At 45.6% G+C, this 23583-nt stretch overlaps 1 protein-coding gene across 1 annotated transcript in view; it reads right to left on the reverse strand.

Moving 5' to 3' along the window:
* KIF5C (kinesin family member 5C) overlaps positions 1 to 23583 on the reverse strand; it is a 153167-nt gene that overhangs the window by 43479 nt on the left and 86105 nt on the right. Inside the window, exons 11-15 of the mRNA XM_059704528.1 lie at positions 21611 to 21759; positions 11774 to 11961; positions 6932 to 7000; positions 4554 to 4760; positions 2057 to 2203 (exon numbers count right to left, since the gene is read on the reverse strand). Of these exons, the coding sequence (XP_059560511.1) occupies positions 2057 to 2203; positions 4554 to 4760; positions 6932 to 7000; positions 11774 to 11961; positions 21611 to 21759 (760 nt within the window). The remainder of the gene's footprint in view (positions 1 to 2056; positions 2204 to 4553; positions 4761 to 6931; positions 7001 to 11773; positions 11962 to 21610; positions 21760 to 23583) is intronic.

Consider the following 23583-nt stretch of genomic DNA (forward strand, 5'->3'; position numbering starts at 1 on the left):
TTTATAGCTCAACCCCAGTGTATGCTTCTAAAAATTCTTCTCAATCCTCAAATATAAAACCACCAAACTGGAACTTAATAGGGTTCATCCTATAGTATCTGAGAATTCTAGCTAAAATTAGATTCATTCATAAAGTTCATGCAATATTCAATTACAATAGAGGTTCAATGAAAGAATGATTGGTTTACAAGAGCTCATATACTCTAAACCAGCCGTGGGCAAACTATGGCCCGCGGTACCCTTTTATGTAATGATGTTTACTTTGAATTTATATTAGTTCACACAAACACTCCACCCATGCTTTTGTTCTGGCCCTCCGGTCCAGTTTAAGAACCCATTGTGGCCCTCGAGTCAAAAAGTTTGCCCACCCCTGCTCTAAACCCAGAGCTGTAATATCATCCAAAAAGGGCTTTCTACGTTTTCAGAAATGTCTATAAACAATGTTATTTGGGAACCCTTTTCTAGTACAATCCCAACTAAAAAGCTGAGAGTTCCCACTAGCAGGCTAATGTAGAATTCAGCCTTTTAAAAGTCAAATGGATAAATTCAAAGATTTTGTTTCAGAGACTTGTGAGGTGGAAGCTGAGCAATACAGCACATTCCCTGGCGTGACTAACCCACACATTTATCGTGGCTACTCTGTAGAAGGTACTGTATTATGATAAAGCTACTACAATCAAAACAGACTTTTATTGGCATAAAAGTCAATGGAACAAAATGGAGACCAGAAACAGTGCACACACTTTGTGTGTGGTGGATGTGTTCGTTCTCTTACTGTGGCTTCATAAGTGTATACATATGTCAAAACTTCTCAAATTGTGCACTTTAAGTACGACTAACTTTATATCAATTATACCTCAATAAAGCTATTTTTTAAAATATGTCTATCTTATTTTTCAATGGCATCTCTACATTGTGGCAAGCTGTTAATTTTTCTTGGCTGATAACTTTGTTTATTCTCGCCCCACCCCGCCATTCCTAGCTCATGGACAACTGTATACCACCCCCCTCCTTCCCCCCTCCCTTACTCCTTGCCACCAATGGCACCAATGTGCACAGCCCCAGGGGATTACTGATGGTTGGTTTAAGCCCATGATAGTAATCCTGATTCTCTACTCTCCTAGCTTCCCTTGCAGTTTGGGGTGATCATGTACCACACTTCTGGCCAATAAGGTCCAGGGAGATGTCAAGGGGACTCTTGGGATACAGTTCCCTCCTGGAGGAAAGCTGGCTGCGTTTCAGCGCAGCCTGCCTTGGATGTAGTTGTGTGAGGATGTGCAGACTGGTGCTATAGCAGCTATCTTGCTCCCATGAGACAAAAACCTACAGACATGAAAAAGTAACAGGCTAAGGAAAACATAAAGGAAATAGAGAAAAGTCCTGGATACTTGACATTGTTGAAGCATTGCACCAAACCAAGACTTGCTTCTAAAACTTTAATAAGCTAAAGAATGGCCTGAGGAATCTTGTTAAAATGCAGAGTCTGATTCAGTGGGTGTGAGGTAGGCCTGAGATCTATATTCCCAACAAGCTCCAAGGTGACGTAAATCATAACCTGAATAGCAAAATTCTAGACGTCTCACACGGAGAATAATTAAATGTGGCTTTGTTTTTCAAGCCACTGTTAGAATCCTATTACTTTCAGCTAAAAGTTCTCCTAATTCATGCTGATTGGTGGGGGAATTTTCACTCTGCTGGGTTCTCATAGAAAAAGGAGAAACACAAGTCTGAGACCAGAACTGTCGGTTAACCTATCTGATTCCAAATTTCTGTGACAATGCCATATAAGTGTGAGGAATAAACCAATTTACATCAGGTCAACCAAGATTTGAAGACATTTCCTACATCTGAAGGTAATTATTTTCCTCCTTCTCCTTACTCAATTGTTCACTTAGTCATTCATCAGCTCTTTGATCATCCTTATTCGAATATTACAAAGCACGTGGCAGTGGCAAGGCACTGCACTAGGCATTGGATTCTCGGGAGAATCAAGCACAGACCCCCTCGCTCGGATCGCGCTGTTAGAAGAGCAGGAGAGAATGCAGGGCTGACTTACAGTCTTCACGTCGTTGGTGCCAATGATGCCGCCTATCTCCCCCAGGTCCTTCAGCAGCAAATTCAGGATCTCGGTGGCTCGCTTCTTCTGGTGGTTGCTGAGCTCTTGCAGCTGGCTCAGCTCGCGCTGTGTGGTTGTCAGTGTGGTCTGAAAACACATTTCCACAACAGATTAAAAGGCTCGCCCATCGATTTTATGCACTCGGCACTGCAATGAATAACAATATGACGTACGGTGGAGTTCTGTTACCATTTCATGTGATTTCCATATAAGGGTTCCTTTAAGTCAAACAATAGCATAGCGCTGAATTCTTTGACAAGAAGAGAAAGTCAGCTTAGCCTGATATGTTATGTCTACATATCAGATGACCATCTCCAGGTTAGTGAAATAAGTTATTAAAAATAAATAAAGCCCAAAGGAACTCTGAGGTTCAGAACGTGTACTCACATCTTCCTACCTACCAGATGTTGTGTCAGTTCACGTCCTCAAGGGTCTAAACATACCTGCAGGCACCCCCACCTCAACCTCCAAACAAACCTGCTCCCTGGACCACTTCCAAAGTCCCATCTGACTCCAGTCTGGAAGGCCCAGAGGGGCATTAACGCGTTTAGAAAACAACTTAGAGAAATTCTAATCTTCACCGTGAAGCTGACCTGAACATTCTTCACCTCTTTTCCAAAGTAATCAAGTTCAACAAGATCGGCCTTCTTAATATATAACAGAAGCTCCATTTTATTGCCAAACATTAACAAACCCATACCTTTCCATCCTTCATGTGTGCTACCAAGAGGTATGTATTTTTAACTAACTAACCAACTAACTAACTAACTAAAACTCTCAACATCAAAAGAATAGTCATCTTTTGGTGTCTTGGTATTAACTCAGCCAATAACAAAAAATAATTTCCCTAAATTACGGAGCTCTGGAGGCTAATACAAAGACATTTATTCAATTCTTCCACACGCAGCTATTTTATTAGAGCACTTTTTAATGATCTTACTAAAAATAGTACTCTAAATGAGTCCAGTAATCCTTCAGTTTGACAGAAAATAAGAACTGTATTGTGAAAAATGTTCCATTGTTTTGAGAAGCAAATACCAAGGACTAGTTAAGGACCCTGTAGAAGAAAACAAGCAGAGGAAATCGAAGTCTCCTCCTTCCCTAAGTGACTGCAGTCTGTCTTTCCTTCTGTTTCTGTCTTTGTTTTGGTATTACCACCACTGGTATCATTGTGTTTTAAAATCCACAGGAGCAGTAGATCCCATCTTGGGAGGCCATTTAAAAAGTCCGCCTCATGCAGCTGAATGCATGGAGCGAGGAGCCTTTTCCATCAGCTTTGCGGTCAGCAGCCTAGAGCTTCCCTGTACCATCTGCTGCTCCTCCTTGCCCGGAGGACTGGATGCTTTCCACAGAGCAGTCTGGGCACAATCTCACAATACCAGACCATTGGGCTGAGGTGCCAAGGGCAGCCATTCAGCTTCCTACCACCCATTTTCCAAATAGAAAAGGACAAAATGGACACATCCCACCACCAGCCACCTCGCCAAATGCTCACTGGCCCTGATGCCATGAGCTCACTGTGCAGGGCCGGCAGCATCCTTCGCTGGGAGCATCTGAGAATGAGAACATGTGCAGACTACAGCACTGGATGGAAGCAGGACAACAGACAAACCAAACAGCGCAGGCCCGGGCTAGCACGGGCGCTGTGGGAGGGAAGGGACTTCATTCAGGAGGACATAACAAGAAGAGTGAAGCCCATTGCCTGCCAGGGTCACCCACTCTCACCTACTGATTTAACAGCTTGAAACTATAGCAAATGCACAGTCCATGCTAAGTGCTTTATGTGAACTGCCACATTCTCACACCCTGAAAGAAGCATGTTATTATTGCCATTTTTACAAATAAGGAGACGCATACTCAAGACATTTAAATGTTTTGACTAAGGCTTAAACAGTTCTAAAGTCAAAAGTGTAACCAGGGTCCTGGCTGGTGCGGCATCCCGTACACCAAAAGGTGGTGGGTTCAATTCCCGGTGAGGGCACATAACCAGGTTGCGGGTTCAATCCCCAGTTGGGGTTCATGTGGGAGGCAATCAATCGATGTTTCTCACATCTCTCTCTCTCTCTTCCTCTCCCCTCCCCTTTTCCTCTCTGTAAAATAAATAAATATCAATAAAAATTTTTTTTTAAGTTTTTAAAGAACTTTTTAACCAGGATTTTTCTGGCTCCAAAGTCTGCACTCTCTTGACTATTCCACAAGGCACCCCTGCTAACGTTATAAATCTCCTGAATAGAAAACAGTTGTGCTACGCAGTTCTAGGATGACTGGACGAGAGCCACACAAAATATTTCAATTATTGGAGGATTTCAGAGAATGCATCTAAGTCTAACACTGAAAATCCATTCAGCCAACTGCCTTCCTTTATACAGTCCATCAACAACCATGGATTATACAAGAGTGACAACCGAGGACGTCCCCCCTGGACAAACGCTCCCACCGTTTTCTGGGCCAGCTCATCAGTCAGCTGTTCATTGGCCCTCATCTTGTCCTCCACCTCCTGGGACTTCTGGTCGTAATTGACGGCCAGCTCCTCCAGGGCCTGCAGGACTTCTTTCACCTCGTCTTTGGCCGCCTCGTTTTCAATCTGGAGCCGTGTCAGCTCCTCTTGGATCTTCTCATAGTCTCTTCTTGTGGAAGCTAGAAGCTGGGAAATGAGTTGGCACAGGACTGGTGAACCTAATGTTTAAATGTTTGTGCTCTGTTCTCTATCCAAAGTAAAGTAATTTTAAAAAACAGACACACAAAAAACAAGTTGGAAAAGTGCGGGATGACGAGAACCCCTACTGTATATCCAGATGCTAAATTTAAAAATAGCATATTATTTCAAAAACCTGTTTCTTCCTCTTTCTTTTCTTTCTCACTTTTTTTTTTCTTTATTCATTTTTGTTTAAAACTGCATAGGCTTACCTCGAAGAATTGATTACACATAAAAAATCACTACACTTTGTAGCTGCCTGGTTATCTCACTTGTCTAAAAAAGTATGGGGTGGGGGGGGAATCATTTCTGAGAACATAAGTACTTATATGGCTTTTTAATATTATCATTATTTCACATTGTAAACTGGTAAATTTCAGAGTCAACCAAGACAGAATAAAAGGACAACCAATAATTTTTCTTAATAGTCATCATGGACGTAGAGAAGCATATACCCCAAACATTAATTGATTTACAAGTGAATGGCTGGGCATGTAGATGCTTTCATTATCTGTGTGCCTCTTGTGTTGTTTTTTTCCTGGAGTAAACAAATATTGCCTTAATACTGTAGGAGAGAGGTGGGGAACCTTCCTTCTGCCAAGTGCCACGTGGATATTTATAACATCACTCGTGGGCCATACACAATTATCAACTTAAAAATTAGCCTGCTGTATGTGATCAAACATCTAATTCACTCAGCATTAATGCCTGGGCAGGGCTAGACCAAATGATTCTGCAGGCCTTATATGGCTCACCGGCAGGACCTTCCCTACCCCGGCTACAGAGAAAGTAAAATATTAAGAGCTTTAACTGCCCTAGCCAGTTTGGCCCAGTGAAGGGTCGCAGGTTCAATTCCAGTCAAGGGCACATACCTCAGTTGCAGGCTTGATCCCTGGCCCCAGTCGGGGCTCATACAGAAGGCAACCAATGGATGTGTCTCTCTCACATCAATGTTTCTCTCTCTGTCTCTCCCCCTCCCTTCCACTCTCTCTAAAAATCAATGGGGAAAAAATTCCTCAAGTGAGGATTAACAACAACAACAAAAAAAGGAGTTTTAACTGTAACAAAAAAGAACGTTTACCACAGGCAGTTGTACCAACTTGGAAATGCAAAGGACTAGAATGGGAGAAAGAAGGCAGGAAACACTAAGCAAATGGAAGGCTCAGCTAGAGCTCAGAGGAAAATCAATTAAATATGGTCCATCTCACGACAAAGGCATGCATGATCTCCCTACCAAGGGAAGCATTTGGGCAGGGGTATAATCCTTGTCCCGGAGAGATGAAGGGGAACAAAGAGGAAAGGAAGGAAATGGCTATGGAGAGCTATATCTATGGGAAGTTGGGACTGGGGACATGAACCCATGGCACCTGCTATAATTGCATTGCCTGATTCAATCCATAGCATTTTAGCAACAAAGCGGAAAGCACCCTAAAGCACAAAAGAGAAAAAAAGTACTTAGATGGTCCTCAAAAAGAGAATTACGAACCATCTATACTTGATAGATTGTCTCTTCTTTGCTTAGGTCCCTGTTTTGTAAAATACTTGGCAAAACGCAATGCAATAAAGACACTTACTGGAGAATTGAATGCCATCAGGGAGACTGAAAACAATTTGCCTCTTTTTTATTGTATCACATGTACTAGTATATGAATGCAGCATTTGGACCCCTTTCCACTCTGGGTTCCCTCCTCTACTTTCTGATTTTCATTTGTTTGTTTCTCTTACAAGATAGCATGAGAACATGGTGTATATCACATACCTGAGCCAGCTGATTTGCAAAGCTGAAAAAAAGCTAAAATGGCAAAAAACAAGAGTGCTGAGCACTGGGTGTGAGGAATTAAAACCATCCTTGTCCACTTATCAAGCTCCCCTGTCTCTGCTCTTTAAACACAAGTGTAGCAACCAGCTACTCCATCTCAAATCCCAGGGCTCTACCAAGTCAGACATTTATCTTCTAAATTTGGGCAAAACCAGCTTTTAAAAGAAATCTACCAAGAAATTTCCACATGATTCAGTGATCTTGAACAAATTCTTTGCAAATTAAAATTCTGGAACAAACATCAACAACAAAGAGTAATAAAAGAACTTTGTAAGAAAAAATTTATTATTATGAACTTTACCTCATCCTGATCCAACATCTGTTGCTTTAGCTTTTCAGCCAGCTGGCTCTGCTGGTTAATTTCATCATCCTGAAATGAAACATCATGTTTAATTCTTTTCAGTTAGTTATGGCATTTTTGATATTCGAGATAGTCCGATACCAGGATGCCAGCTGTGAGCTTCCTAATAAAATGAAGGGAATGGCGTGGTGTGGTGCTTCCCCACAGAAGAGAGACTGGCTCTGGGACCTTGATTTGGTTAAATATATCTCACCCACTTTTGTCAGCAGATGAAACATCTGGATATTATGGAAAATATAATATCCTACACATTAAACTCAACCCTTGCTCTTCCAGAAATCAGAGCTCCAGGGTGTGGGAACTGAAAGGGACCGGGAGCTCTCTCCCACAATGCAAAGATGTTAACAGTGAATCCCTAGCTCAAAAAGCAAGGCAGTGGATGTCTGACCATCTGCACTGTAATATATTCATGTCCCACATCTCGTCAAACACATCAGTGACCAAGAATGCAGACATGTGATATGTGGGAGAGACCAGTATTTCTACTTCAAGCCTCTTACTTAGAGAGATTGGAAAAATATTTACTGGAGAATTAATCTTTAGCATGAGCAGATTTCCCTCTTGACTGGAAGTTAATTTTCTTACCGGTTTGAAAAAAACAACACAAAAGTGCAGCAACAGTAATTCTTACTTTCCAGCCTGTCATTGACATGGGAAAGGGTCTTCCCACAGGCAAATTCGTTCTCGCTCTCATGTTCTGCCACTAGGTGTTGCTGCACAAAGCCAGGGCTGCCAGCCTCACTGCCCATGCAGTCGTCTTTGCCTCTCCCTAGGCACATCTACCCAGTGTGGGCAATGCAGCTGGCCAACGACACCCGGCTACAGGAGGCTCGGTGTTCACTGTGAATGCGTCCATGAGTTCAAGTGCACATCTGAAGCACAGCCTGTGAGAACGCCACCGTGGCTTCACCTGTGCCTCTCTCCCTCAGAAACAGCAGGAAATCCTATCTGATGACACTTCTGGGGTCTGAACCCCAAGTAGAGACCCCAAGCAGAGACAGATTTAGTTCAGTATTGGGGTCCCTCTTCTTGCAGGTGCTACCAGGAGTTTTCATCAACTGCCGGAGGAGAGGGGAGGGGAGGGGAGGGCAGGGAAGGGAAGGGAAGGGGAGAAAACTGCACTGTGCTCTCTACCTTTTCTAGAGGGCAGGGGAGATAAATTCAAGGGCCTCTTTGGCGAACCATATTAGCAAAAGCTCAGTTTTCCACGGGATATTTCCAGCCTTCTTGGTCGTGCCTGTGCATACATTTAAACCGGATTAACTCATTGTTCGTCACAGCTAATGCTTTCCGTGGAGCGAGACAACTCTGAAATCGATGTTACAGGATCTGCATCTCCTTTTCCTTCATGTAGCACATCTTTTGGCCTTAATTCTCTCCTCAAGGAGACCCTTTTCTATTGAACTTTTTACATTGGTGTTTCTTTAATGCTTCTTCAAAATACTCATGACTTTCCTCCCCAAACCAGATTTCTGGCAGGAGAATTAGGCAAATTACACCAAAGCGAAACTGCTAAAAATGGTACGTCCACAACTGGGAGACAATTTTATAGGACCTTTTTTCTCTTCTACTTTATAAACTTAGAATGTTGGGTACCACGAACAAGGTTGAGTTATGTTCCTCAGCACCTAAATATTAAACACCATAAAAGACTCAGGATGTTTAACATCAGGAGTTGCCATCTTCCCCTGGGACATATAAACACCAGCTACACGTGATATAAATCACAAGAGAAGACAAATAGTCAACAAGCGCTTCGTTCTTATCCTGTGTTCATTTCAGAGCCTGGAGACTCGGGCTTCCTCCCTGACAGGTGACAAGTGGGACGATGAAGTGATTCTTGGGGTGCAGTGAGAAGCCAAGGGCCCCTCTCCCCGTCTGGGAAGGATGGAGAACAGGGATCACATTATGAGGACAGAAATCACTGTACCAGAGACTTTTCCAAAACTACAGTTACCCTTTATTAAGGCAACTGCTCTAAGGAAGGAACACAGTCTGTTGTGATCTGTTAAAAAAAAGTCTTAAAACTTTCAGAATAAGATGTGCCGTGTCATCTATATCTATCATACATACATCTCGCACACCATGTTTATGCATGCTCTCTCTGATGCTATTAAGATCTCGTCCACGAGATTTTAAAGCACTTTTTAGAAAATAGTCTTGTACTTGAGTTTTCTTATCCATGAAATAGGTGAGCTGTCAACAGGTCATTTATGAAGATGCCTTTGTTGCAATGGTAAACAGTGAAATAGAAGTTCAACTTATATTTCTACTTACACTTTATTCCCCCTCACGTATCTCCAATAGTACAGCAGCACTGGAGTGGTGAAGGGGGATGAGAGACAGGGCCAACCCCAGTCTGCTCATCTCATAACTCCGAGGTCAGCCCACCTGTGAACCATCACCCCTCTGATACCACATATGCTGTGGCTTCTCCCTTAAGCAAACAGAAAGGGAGAAGCCAGAAAAGCATCTGCTCTGCACTAGGAACTTTTCTCCCCATCGCTAACTTTTGAAGTAACAGATGTGAGCCCCATGCTGCCGATGGGAAAAACATCTTCGGCGGGCCTGATCACCAGCGCAGGTCTCAGGATTTTAAGTCACAGACCAACTCTGAAGAGCAAGATTGCCGTCGCACAGCACTGCCTTGGGAGAGCACCTGTCCTCAGATCTCTGAAGGGACAGCACTGAGGGACAGAGTGGGCAGCTGGGAGGAGACCGTGTAGCCTTTCTCCCACCACAATCTACATGGGTTCATTAGAGCTGGCATGTTCCTCACTTAAAGGGTAAGGTCAACATGGGGTGAGTCAGAAGTTGTGTAATCTCATTGCAGCTCTGCCACCTATAGGTGATGCCAACTTGGGTAAATCATGGAAACAAGCTGGGCTAGTTTCTCATCTGGACCCAGATACTTTCAGTTCCACTACTCCATAATCTTTGTTGGTAATCCCAACTCACGAATTCTCAAAAGTACCAAGCCACCTTCACCATCAGAAGCAGGAAGTACTTTCTAAAACCTTGAAGGCAGTCCATGGAGGTCAAACCACCAGCTATGGTGCCATCTAAGGCTGGGGCTTTGGGGCTCAGGCCTCTCCAAGATCTCTCAGCGTCACCCTGTGATGCACTGCAAATGCTAACCTTGAAATGTGTACTCTACAGGGTTTTCAAGGCACAAGCTAAAAGGAAATAATGTGACAGAAAATGTGCCAGGCCGGTCATCAGGAAGCAGACTCCAGGGCCAGCTCTGCCAGCTGCCTGCTGAATGCCCCAAGGCGTGGCATTTGCATCACTCTGAGCTGGGTTCTCATTATCCCCTTTCGGAAAACTGCATTCAAAACTCTAAACTCTTTTTCAGATCAGTGAAGGCACCTCGAGCAGCAAAGGCAAATGATCCCAATTCCAACCATGGCAGGTGTCTATTCATAGAGAAAAGAAGATAGAACCAGCATATCATCCCTCATCTAAGATTATTTGGAAATTATTAAAATGAAACCAAAAATTCTAAAATGAGAAAAAAACAACACTACAGTATGTTTAAACAATAGCATTTCTTTGGAGAAATCAAGAAATTGCCTATACTGGTAACTTATTGTCCTCATTTTTCTCCTTTTTACGTTGAGGTTTTGTGCAAAATCCCTGGGTATAAATGGAAGGGTAGCAGTAAGTCAAGGGCCTAAAGGACAATTAACCCAGCTCTCACCTGTGTGAAGCGCTTATTAAACATGCCACCAGAAGGGTAGGGGGACCCCAGTTTAACACTGCCATTATAATGCCAACTCCCAGAGTCACAAACTCAAAGCAGAACAAGCTTCCTTAAGGCAACCAGTCACATTTTCCTTGTAAAGGTGACACCAGACTCTGAGCTTTACTCAAAAGAGAGGCCTGTGAGATTAATGGCAAAGTTGGCATAACAAAGCTGTTTCATTCAAGCCAGAGGTGTCCCTGAGCCCTCTGAGCTGAACTACAGCAGAAAAGATTAAATCAGACTAAAAATATCAGCAACCCTGATGAAATGAACTGAAAGGATTTCGAATATTCCAAGGGCAGCATGCCAAGATCATGTGAAACATCAATTTAATTTCCTGTGCCTCTGGGATTCCTAACCTGACCTCCACTGGGATGAATGATACACAATGTTCTCTGACTTCTCTTTTCCTCTGTTCCAACTTGTGCACTGACCTGACTGTGCCCCAAAAAGTTTGCCATGAAAAAGGACACCCCAAATCAGCATGTTCAAACGACTTCATTCAAGAGGATGCCCTGAAAGAGCTCTGCCAATAACATAGGAGCAATCAGACCACACGCCACACTGTGCGCTCCACCACCACGAGCTTCCCCATTAAAGCACACACTTGAGGTTTGGGAGCCCCCACCCTGGTCCCCATGGCTGGAACCACTGTGGGAGTTCCACAGAGGTGAGGCGTATGCCCAGAGAAGAAAAGGAGAGAGAATTAAACAAAGATCATGTACACTTCCACCCCTAATCCCTCCTCATGCATGACCAGCCCCAGTCCAGTGTCTAGAAGTGAAGACTGTCTGTGTATACAGGCCAACACTCCCCTCTTCCCATCAAATTTCCATGGAAGTTCCATTCCATGTGAGTCAAGTTCCCTAACTCTGCCCAATCAAGAGCTGGGCAAACACTGGGAAGCTCGACATAAACATCAGTCTGCAGCCCTACCTCAGAACACAGGGCTGGAAGCGGCTTCTGGTCAACAGTGCGGGGACCTGCCATGGTTAGTCTGTGCCCCAGAGCGAAGACTAGAGTCTCTGGCTACAGACCTTATCATCCAGTTGCCTGTAGAGACTGGAGAGCTCCTCGTCGTACTTCTCCTTCTCCTCAGCAGAGATGCTGGCGACCACAGCGTCGACCCCGGGAGCAATGTTGTCGATGATGGGGGTGTTATCGCAGGGCTCCAGGGTCTTCTGGTCCTTAGCACTGATCTGCTCATCCTCAGGCACCGCTTCTCCTGCCAAACACAGCCAAAAGGGGTGGGGATTGAAGAAATTCGCACGCAGCCCTCCAGGGGGAGTTCCCAAGCCAGTCACTCCCATGAACAAGACTAAAGGACACAATGAAGAGCTCTTATATAGAGCGGCCGTTCACGTTCTTTCCATTTGACAAGAAAGGTCATAATTAATTGACCAAAACTGGTTCCACCGCAGCAGCTCTTAACTAACCCAACGAGCAGCAATGCCCAGAACTGTCAGCTACACTTTACTTCTGAGGAACATGCTGGGGCTTTACTAGAATCATGCGCTCTCTAGTGACTGACTCAAAGGGAAACGGACCTCTGAGGCATCCTAATTACCAACTAATTAGGTTACTGTTTCATTAATGGAAACAGCCACATCAAGGAACAAATTCGCCATTGTTTAAAAGAACATTGCTGGGCCCAAATTCCCTAACTCTCAGCTCTCTGAATCCAAAGCAGGTACCCAGGGACCCAGGGACCCAGGCTGGCACCACACAATCACATATTCCACCATCAGCCACTCTCTCCTGCAGGAAGTCGGAATTAACTGGCTCCACTGGAAAGTTCAAACAGAATAATTTCCTGCAATGCCAGGTTTTCCCAGGAAAGAAAAAGCAGCCAATCTAGAGTATCATGCAGAGACCTTACATACTACTTCTCAGTCTGCAGATGGTGTTGTTGGGCTTTCGAAAGAAGCATTACCAAGTCTGACCATGCAAATTGAGGAAAAAGGTGAAGTTCTCAAGCTGGCCAATGGCTATCCCCACCAAGAGATGCGCTGCATAAAAAGGATGCTATGAAAACCACGTGGCCCAACGGAGTCTCTCAAATACCTTCTTGGAAAGCAAACCAAAACCAAACATACTTTCCCCATCACAATGTTTACCATCAACTTCACACTCAGTTTGCTACCATCAGTGAGTGTCTGCAACGTTCCAAGCCTCACTCCACTTAGCCCATAAAATGCATTTTGTGGAAATTCCCCAGGAAAACTGCTCTGCGCCAGAGGAAAGTCCTTAAAAAACACACACACACACTACAGAACTGAGATCCTAATCCGCAGATTCATAAACAATATAAATCATGCCTCCAGGAACCCACCTGAACACTGTATACATGTATCTCAACATAAACAAAGCACTCTGTGATGTGTAAGTTTTGCTGCTGAAGATTCCATTATCAAACTGATAATCACAAATGGCCTTCATTCCAAATAAAATTAACACCAAATGATTTCACTTGTATCACAGTTCTGTTTTAAGCAGCAACTTGAAGCAAAACCTAGAATCAACTATTACTTTGTTGAATATAAAACTGAGCCAACCCTTTTTCCTCCTAAAGCTCAGCTAGACCCAAACCTTCTCCTAAAATTATTGACCTAAAAGCAAAACCAGAATATCGGAGTAGCCTTTGAACTGAACCTGAACCAGATCAATATTTCATTCAGTTTCAACCCTGGTTTAAAACATCCCCCAACAACCTTAGTGTGCTGACTGAATTTCACCCAATTAAAGGACTTATATTCGCTACAGCTTGCTAAACCCCGGGCCATAAAAGCAGTACCATGTTTTAGTGCTTAAGGATGTTTTTTGCTTTAAAAAAATTGTACACACACACACACATACACACAATCATTTCTAACCACAGTGTATACACTAAAATTTGACACCCCTACCTTCCAATTTCTCCCTCTCCAGACGAAGTCACCACTAACACTTTGGTAAATGTCCTTTCTCTGCTTGGCTCATGACTGTATCTCTAATTCTTCAGTTCCAGCTTATGAAATTTGGGAACATGGCAACCTAGTGCAGTAGGAATTTGATCTTTCAGCTTAAAATGATGGTGAATTCTTAACTGTGCTAGACTTCAAACCAGTTGGATGTTGGTCATATTACCCATAGGCCACTCGCCCCAAGTCCAGAAGTGAGATACAAAAATATCTGGAAGAGACACATATCCCTGTGTTATTTGGTTCCAAAAGGCCATAGAGGCAGTGCTCTTATAAGGCTGGTGTGAGCTAAGGAGCTGCCCTGTGTGTGTTTCAATTCCTTGGGGCAGGCAGGAGCCAAGAATGAAACCCCACAACCTAGCACCAAGTCACCTGCTCCAACTAAAGCCACAGGTTTCACCCCGCCTCCTCCTGGAGTGCTCCCATCTCCCACTGAGGAATCAGAACACCACCAAGTGCCAGGTGGTCCCAGGCGGGAGAGGTTCAAGCTCACCCACGCCGACACCAGATCCCTGAAAGGGATCAGCCACTGCATAAATGTTTCCAGCGCTTGTCGGGACACTGAGCCACACTGCTCCTTTCACAGACTAATTAATCGCAGGCCCACCACCTGCTTAACCTCCTGGCTTGCTTTTTACCAAGGAGAGGAAATGATAATGCCTCTAATACAGCATTGTTCTAAAGATTAATTAAAATAGTATCTGTACAACACAAAAGATGTTATTATTTAAAGTCCATCTCTTACCCCTCCTCTCCCTGACAAATTGTCAACTCTTTTAGGCTTTGCAGATAAATTACTATTTTTAGTTATTCTGAGATTAGTGTTTCTGGGCTCTTCACAATACCTTTGTGGTTAGAGCTCATTTTCAAAATTAAAATGCAATATGTCTATGCAAGCCTCTTTCAGGTTTACTTTCATTGTTATTATTAAGACACATTTGAAACCTACAGCAGACTTTCTGGTTTCTCTTGACGGATTCTGTGAATCGAAGCATCAACACGTCCCCCACAAAGCTCCATCGACACAACGAGCCCTTCTAAAGGTCAGGCAGTCGGAATTATTTTTTGCAGCAGCCGTTCGGGCCAAGGAGAACAAAGCAACACGCAGGAACAAAAGCAGCAGGCATCGGTGGAGAGCACAGCTCCTGCCCAGAGAGGACCCGGAGCTGGTGTTCCCAGCACCACCGCCCTTCAAAGGGCCGAGAAAATGACTTCCAGAAGCGTCTCTGGTAACTACACTGTCCGGCTCACAAACACGTCTGGGGATTATAAATTCCCAACTCTGTGCCGGCCTGACACTAGGCAGTCTGTCTCCATGGCAATCTCACCACCGGCATCGAGAAGATCCCTGCACTGCAGACCGGCTCTCCCCAGAAGCCCCCGAGAGGTGATTAAGGAGTAACTGATTGTAACAGGAAGACAGCTGCGAACAAACCCCGAGAAATAAGGCCCTAAAATCTGGTGGCGGGAGAACAGAAACGGACTACCAAATGAAGATTAGCACCTATTTTATTTTTATTCTCCTCTTTGCATTAAAAGCAAATTTCTCTCAGTTTATCCCCTGAGGCTTCATGCCTGTCCAGAGGGAAGAGCTTGTAATAGTGTAAAGCACCTGATTCTTTTTGAATGAAAGCTCCCCTCCCCCTCCCCCTCCCCCTAGCCCGTCCCTCTTTAAAGAAGCACTCTGGCATTTCCTATTGTCAGCTGTAATTACCTCTAAGGACTAAAAAGATGTGTGTGTACACAGAGCACTGACTTGGAGCACACCTATGAGGTTTGCAGAGCATTTTAATTATAAAATGAAAACCCCCAGAGGGTACAGGTAATATTTCTACAAAAAGTAGAAATCCATCAATTGCAATAAACAAGAATAACAGACTAATCAAAAATTCCTGTTAGGGCTATTAGTTAAAAACTCCAAAACAGGCTTTTTGATTTTGTGTTTATGAGAGAGAGAGAGAGAGAGAGAGAGAGAGAGAGAGAGAGAGAGAGAGCCATTAGACCGCCAGTAATTCATTAAAATTTCACACGTGAAATGGCAACGAGCTAGTTGTCCTTTTCATAGGTCGAGTCCCTGAAGCCTGTAAGGACACAGGAAGGTAACTGCACTCTCACTAAACTCCAGGGCAGGTCGAGCTGGTCCCTCCCAGCTTCTCCCGGAAACCACAGAGACCTGCGGTGGGGGCGGGGGGGGGGGGGGAAGGGGGGGTGTTTTAAGACCAACAGGGCCAGTGGCAGACCTAGTGGTAGGACATTTCTATATCAAAGAAACTTTGATATAGAAAGGAAAGGAAATCTTTAAGTTGCCAGACAGGTAAGAGCAGCTAGCCACAAGATATCATTACATAAATGTGAGGTTTTTAAAAAAATCATTCCTTTATGGGATTATTTTGCACGCAAATAGCATCCATCTTTTACCCTAGTTCCTAAAAATATTGTAAGCAGCTTAAGACAGTCTCTAATCCCTTCTAGAGAAATTTTCTAATAAGCTGGTCACCCAGGACTCTGCACCCTCTTTACAGTCCTGACTCCTGATTGGCCACACATTCTCCTGGTGGTCAGGGTTTCTGTCAGTGTTTGCTTGTGCCCAAAAGAAGCAAGAGGCACAAGCAAACACTGTGCCTAACATGTGCCTACAAGCTCTTGTGCCTAACAAAGCAGACCTCTCGAGTGAAATGCTAATTTCTGAGCATCCACTGTGGTAATCAGGAACCCAGGCAGGGGGCCCGCACCTTCCTCGTAGTTAATGCTAAATGTGTGCCAACCATGGGGGCCGCACAGTTTCCCAAAGCCCCAGTCAGACCCAAAGTTACAGACCTAGCTCGTTAGGGAACCAAGCCAGCTGGCCTGGCCGGTTTTAAACCTGGAGGAATCTGCTCAGGAGACTGCCAATTTTTCCATGCTTTCTCAGCCTGTGATGACATGATTTTTGCATGACGTCAGCAGATGGGGAAGTCTACATCTGCTCTGTTGTTTAATATTATATTTTATTCAAGAGATGCTGCAGTTATGCCACCTTGTCAGGTCATTTCCTGGCCCTGTGACACCTGGATTTCAGGGCCTCCTTTTCTGACGTAAGCCCCTAAGTTATCATTTTTCAAACGGCAAGATTCAAAGTCGTACCTGAGGAGAGGGCCTGTGTGAAAACTAACCTGGCAATTCTCTCAATAGGAGAGCTACAGACCCACCCAACCCTTCTGAGCATCACACGCCCAGTCCTTCAACACCCCCCTCCCCATCCTACGTGGTCTTCTTGATGGGTTGGGGGAGTGGGAGCCGAAATTCACTCTGAACCCAACTACCTAAATCTATCCCCATTTCTAGGGTTGTTCGAGTCCTTCCCATACATATGATCAATAAACAACAAAATCTTATTTCTGATAGCTGCCCACGTTATCTACCTGTCCTTAAGCAAGTAGCTGAACAAATCTCCATGCGGCTAAAGTTGCCACCAGAGCCTCCAGATGCGAAGAAAGACTGTCACTAGGTTTCAGCCCACAAGATGTCACTAGCAGACAGTGACATTCTCATAACAGGGCCTCAACTTCCTCATGAGGAATGAGCCCCTCCAAGGCGGGCGGCCTGGGTCAGACAGCACATCAGAATGCGTCCTGCCTTCCCCAGGCAAGCACAGCACCACGCCCTCTATCTCCTTCTCTCTTGGGCCCCTGGGTCTGAATCACAGAATGCACGGAGGAGATGACATTCCCGGGGATTCACCGCATGCACCCCTTTATGAACCTGTCGATTTTCCCCTGTTGCCTGTGTCTCAGCAGCAGCCCCAGCTTCACTGGGTGAGGCTGGTTCCTCGGCTGTTGTTTGGTTCTGGGGTCACCCAGAGCCTTCTAATGCACTCTTTCTGTGTAAACCTCCAGGGTCAATTCCTGTGGCTTGCAACCCCAGGACCCTCACTGGCACAGTGGGGAATGACACCAGGAGAGTGGGTGGCTTTGCCCCTTCCTTCTTTATAAAAACAAGGTGTGGCCTCTCCTTAAGCCACTATGCACATGCCCTGAACCATCTGCCTTGATGGCAATGGCAGAAATGACTCGTATATACATTTGCAATTCCAGGCCATATTCGGAGAATCCATGTTCTCCTCTGCCCAGAGGAGCAACTGACTGCCAGGCTTGCATTCCGAAGTGGCCCATTCAGCTATGAGGAGTTGAAGGGGGTAAAGGATGGGGGTGGAAGGGACAGCCTATAGGCAGTAACAGGATAGTAATTCTCAACCTGAGTGACTTTGCACAGCACAGTGCCATTACTGCTAACTTATTTCCTCCCTTCACTTATTTCCATTATCTGCCTGGACCTGGTTTGCTGTTGGGGCATCAGAGTATTTTACCTTTCCTGCTCCTTTGTATTTCTACCTCACTCTACAGAAAAAGCACACGCACACACACGCACACACATGCACACTCTTTTCTGCTACACTCCATCTCTCTCGCTTTCCCACAGCTGGAGGACAGCAAGGCAGCCAAACTTTTAAATTATAAACACACCACGCAAGGAAAGAAATCTCCTCTCCGGGGAAAGGCGAGTGCTACTGACAATGCTCTCATAACTTGTTCAGACCATAATGTGTAATGTCAGTATCAGGAATCGATGAGGTGAGCCTGGTGGCTGCTCCCACAAGTTTAGAACCAACGAGTGTGTTAAATTTCAAAAGGATGTTGGAACTATCGTATCACTTTGGTTTTAGTGGAAAGCACTCCACTTTCAAAATCCCAGTTCCCTAGTTGACACAAACCAACCATGCCCTCATGATGAGGAGGCATTAGAGCCGGTGCCCGGGACACCGTGGAGTCCCTTCCGTTCTGGCGTGGTCCATCCAGCTGCTCAAACACGAACCTCGAGGAGAGTGCAGGCTGCACCACAGTGGGAAGAGGATGAACTTAGGAAACAAGGTCCTCTGCTCGGATCCCAGCTCTCCCAGGGACAGAGTCACCTCGGGCGAGTCTTTCAACCTGTTGAAACCACAAGGGCCACCTGAGGATTACACCCCAGCCTAGGACTGTAACAACAAGCCTGGGGGTTTGCTGATGTGTGATGTAGTTAATCCTTGAGATAGCCCTTCCCTCACAGCTGGACAAGGGACTACTCCACCAGCCTGAAAGTTATATTATTATAGCTGGTTGTCTACATTCAAGAACTTTTGCTTTCGGAAAAATCACGTTAAAATGCTGTGTGAGCTCTGACGGACAAGAGAGCTCTGCAGAGCTCCCTTCCCCCAGCACAGCCACTCAGGGATTCCATGGTAACAAGAGGCGGGAGTCTCGCAAGACTACCTCCCGCTGCTCTTCTTCCCTCTCCTCTCTCCCTCGTCCACAGGGGACCTTCAGTTACTTCCAATTTCTCCCCCTAGTTCAGGCAGCTCCTCTCAGCTCCAGACCCTCAGACCTGAGTTCTCACTTGATATTTTAACCTGGCATGTTTCACAGGTACCCTCAGTCCCCACTCCTCTCTCTGGTCTACAGCCTGGTTCTCTGGTGCTTCCTGTCTCAGTGCACGGTTCTGCCCTCCACCAAACTCAGCAAGCCAGAGACTTGGCATGCTCTTTACACAGCCCACTCTTCACCAAGCTGTGTGATTTCACCTCCCAAATACCTCTCTCTTTCCAATGCCCTGTCTCTCCATTCAGCTATTGAAATCTCCCCCCTGGATGACCACCCTGGTTCCGGACCCTCCTCCCACCTTCTCCAGTCCATTCTCCAACACAATCAATGGATCTTCAAAAGGCTAATCTCACCCTATAATCTGAAGCTTAATATCCTTGAATGGCTTCTCGCTGCTTCCAAGATAATGACCAACATCCTGAACAAGAGCTGCCCCGCCCTGCACAGGACAGGCCTGCCTACTCCTCCTGCCCAGCTCAAGCCAGTGCTCCCACCTTAGCTCTCCACACTGGCCTTCCTGCCCCACCCTTCAGGGACACTGTAACCGTGGCTGCCTCCACTTTCACCCCAACTTCCACCTTGCACCTCCTTGCACCTGGCTGACTGCTCTGTCTCTCTTGGATCTGATTCCCTATGTCGCTTATTGGGGGACACCTTCACTGACTTCTCAGTCAAGGTTAGGGCCTCTTGTTGTGATAACTTTTAGCACCTTAGACTTTCCCTTTTGGCATGGACTACCAACCACCCCACGTTTACTGATTCTGGCTGGAATCTACCTCCCCCTTCAGACTATAAGCAGGTGAAGGCAGAGACCGAGCCTGACTACTCAACTTTAATCTCCAGCACTGCATTATGTTTACTTGACATACATTTATAAAAGTCCACCATGTGCCAGAAATCAGTCATACATTCATTTCCCCAAATTATGGAACTTAAGGGCATACCTAGGATTTCACCCTACAGAGCATGGACAACAGTAAATTTCTGAGTGGACCCGCAAGGTAGTGGAACAAACTGTTCAACTGATGCCACATGCAAAGTCCAAGAGCAGGGGGAGAGCGGGCAAGGCATGAGGCGGGTCAGGTAAGCAGGGCAGCGGGCAGACTCAGAGGACAGGCTGACTGAGGGGTGAGAAACTGAAAGGTGAGAGCTTGGCAAGGGACAGGAAAAAACAGAAAAAGGTTAGTTGCCCGCTCCACAGTATTTCCGAGGCCAGTCCCCCTCCCTGTACCAAAGGCTTGATGAAGTCCCAGTCGCCCAGCAGAGAGCTGACCCAAGAGCATCCCAGAAATAGAACCAAATTTCATGTGGCCGCTCCCTGTTCTGCCAAGCACCCCTCCCACTCTCCTGCTCCTGCCAAATCACAAGGAAGCATCCACCAGCCCAGGTTCTGAATTATTCAATTATTCTAGCAGCTTTCAAAACACATGTGCAGCTAGGAAATCTCCCAAAAAGAAAAGAATCATGTTATTTAGGCTACTGGGTCATTTCTTGAACCGCTCTTGAATCCTGCTTTGCTTTCCAATTGAACAGCAGCTCAATGACACCCCACCGTCCCTAGCAGAAAGCAGTGGCATATAATCGCAAGACGATCCGCCGCTGACTTTGCAGTGGCAAACAGACAGGTCACCTCGAGAACCTGCACGACAGCCCCCGCTCTGAGTCACCCACACTGAGGTCTGCCGCAGCACCGAACACACATGGAACACAGCAGCAAAAATCCAACTATCCACTACCCCCCCACACACCAACCTGCCTGATTGCAGTTAAAAAAAATAATAAACCTCTACCTTTGAACTTCCATCACAATGCTAACATTTCAGTGGAAGTAATCTGTCTGCAGTTAGATCTGAAAACCCCTCTTCAACGCCTCACCCACTACCCACCCACCCACTGCACGTCAGCTGCCTGAGATATTTTCTTCCAGCAGAACGAACCAAAGAGAATGTTTTGAGGAAAAAGAAAAACGAGTCACGAAACAAGCCTTTAAGACTCCATTTTTGCGCCAAGCTTTCAGGAGCCTTCTATTTGTGGCTCTGAAGAGGCAGAGCATGAAAATGAAATGGGGGGAAAGGACAAAGAAAAAAAGCAAATATTTACCAGAGGCGACTTTAACCTCAAATCAATTATAGAACTGGCAGAGGCGAGAACGACAGTGGTCATTAATGAAAGCAATCTGAGCCACAAAGTCTCAGGCGCTGCCCTCTGACCCTCAGACCCGGCTTCCAGAGGGTGAATTACAGTAACAGACAGAGGGGCATCTCATTGGAAACAGATTAAGGCAACCTTGCAAACAGTCACTTGCCCACCCTAAGAACGCACATCAGTCAAGTGACAGGGTGGGCTGGGGAGCTCTTCTGGGAACGAGAAAACATCTGCCGGTCACGCGGGTTGCCGTAAGACAGGACAAGCCGCCACCCCAAGCCCCCATCATCACTCTCTCCCAAGTGCCCTGGATGCCAACGGCCGTGGAAAAAGCAGCACACACTGTGCCTCGCTCCTCTGCTCCACGCCTCACCGTTTCTCCACCTGTTTAGCTCCACCTCCAGATGCTGGATAACATTCTTCAAAGTCTTGTTTTTCTCTTTCTCTTTCTCATATTTCTTCTTCCACTCCTCAGCGGTCAGCTCCAGGTTCACAGAGACCGTGTTCTTGATGGTCTTGGCCCTGGGTTAGAGACATAAGGGGAAGGCTAAACACAGCCATCAGCACCAGCTAAGTCATATATCCCTTTCACGGCAAAAGACTGGGACTGGGGAGCAGGAGGGACCTGCGGCTTTCACCTACCACCCTCTTACCTGGCTGTATTAATGGCACTGCTTACTCCTCAGGCTCCAAACGCACCTCTTCCTTTTCCTCATTACCTCCTGTCAGTCTCTGAACCCAATGGATTTTTATCGAATTATCTCTCAGGATCACCTTTCTCTAGTCCCTGTCTCCATCTTGATCTGTGTTCTCAACCCTGACTTATGGTTAAAGCCTTTTTCAAATAGTCACTATTCTCCTTTAAACACCTTCATACCACTGCCAGATTCCTCTTCCTAAGTAGAGTTTCCTTCCAATTCAATTAACATGTATGAAACATGGCACATACCAAGACAAATGAGACCAGGCCTCTCGCCTCTTAGAGCTTGCACTTTCTCTTACCAATAATATACAGACCGAAATAACACTCACTGTTTCTCTTCCTCACACTACCTGGAGTCGCCCCTGATGTGCTGAACACATGTCACACACACCTCCCTGGCCAGGCGGGTCACTAACCGAGCACGGCTGGCCAGGTGAAACCACGGCTCCCTGCAGGGCACATGCCCCCATCACAGCCAATTTTTGCCACAGAGGAATGGAGGGCCACTATTCCCAGGTCATCCCATTTCTCAAAAGTCAGAAATCGAGATTTTTATTTGTGTCTCTCAGTTTGTAACTATTTTTCAAAATAATGTGCGAGACTAACTAACATATCTAAAAGCCACCAATTTTCCATTTCTACTATAGAGACCTCCTAGGACATATGGCTGGGGTTGGGGTGGAGGGAAGCCACAGTGGATGTTTGGGCAATAACTCAAGGGAGCAACTGGGGAGAGCAAAGGCAATGGCAACGCTAGCCTATACTAAAGAATACACAAACAAACAAACAAACAAACAAACAGACAATTAGCTACATGTAGAATGAACACATAAGGCCGGCCGGTGTGGCTCAGTGGTTGAGTGTTGACCCATAAACCAGGAGATCATGGTTGGCATCCCAGTCAGGGCACATGCCCAGGTTGCTGGCTCGATCCTCAGTAAGGGGTATGCAGGAGACAGCTGACCGTTGATCCTCTCTCATCATTGATATTTCTCTCCCTCTCTCTCTTCCTCTTGAAATCAATCCTATATAATAAAAGCATAATATGCAAATCGACTGAACGGCCAAACAGTGGAACGACCATCTGGACAACCATCCGGGACCATGCCATGACACCCACTGGCACCAGGCCAGCCAAGGCGGGTGTGATGCAATTGGGCAGGGGCCGGCCGTTGCCCCATGATCGCCCACAGATGGAGGCCCAGGCCACCAACCAGCAGGCTGCAGTGGGTGGGCGGGGTCTCCCTCTGCAAGGGAAGATTGGGTCCTGGGTGCCAGAGTGAAGCCGGTGCTGGCAGCCAGGGGAAGGAAGGCCTACCCTTGCACAAATTTCGTGCATCAGGCCTCTAGTAAAAAAAGAAATAAAAAATAAAATTAACACATAAGCAGACATGTCTAATCAAAAGGTAAATTGTCCATGCAGACAATTACTTTTTAAGGAGGTAAAAACTTCATTTCAAAGTATGTGATATCCTGTTTTATTTGCTATTGCCTTTTTCATTTTAATCTCCCACTAGTTCTAGTACTGTCATACTTGCTAGCACAAGCTGATGTGATTCAGGTTAATTACTGTTGTCATCAAATGACATTTTGGACAGGATTTCTATTTCCATGAAGGAAATTTAGCAGTGCTCACCAGCGCT

This window comes from Myotis daubentonii, chromosome 7 (assembly GCF_963259705.1).
Source record: "Myotis daubentonii chromosome 7, mMyoDau2.1, whole genome shotgun sequence".
Taxonomy (NCBI): domain Eukaryota; kingdom Metazoa; phylum Chordata; class Mammalia; order Chiroptera; family Vespertilionidae; genus Myotis; species Myotis daubentonii.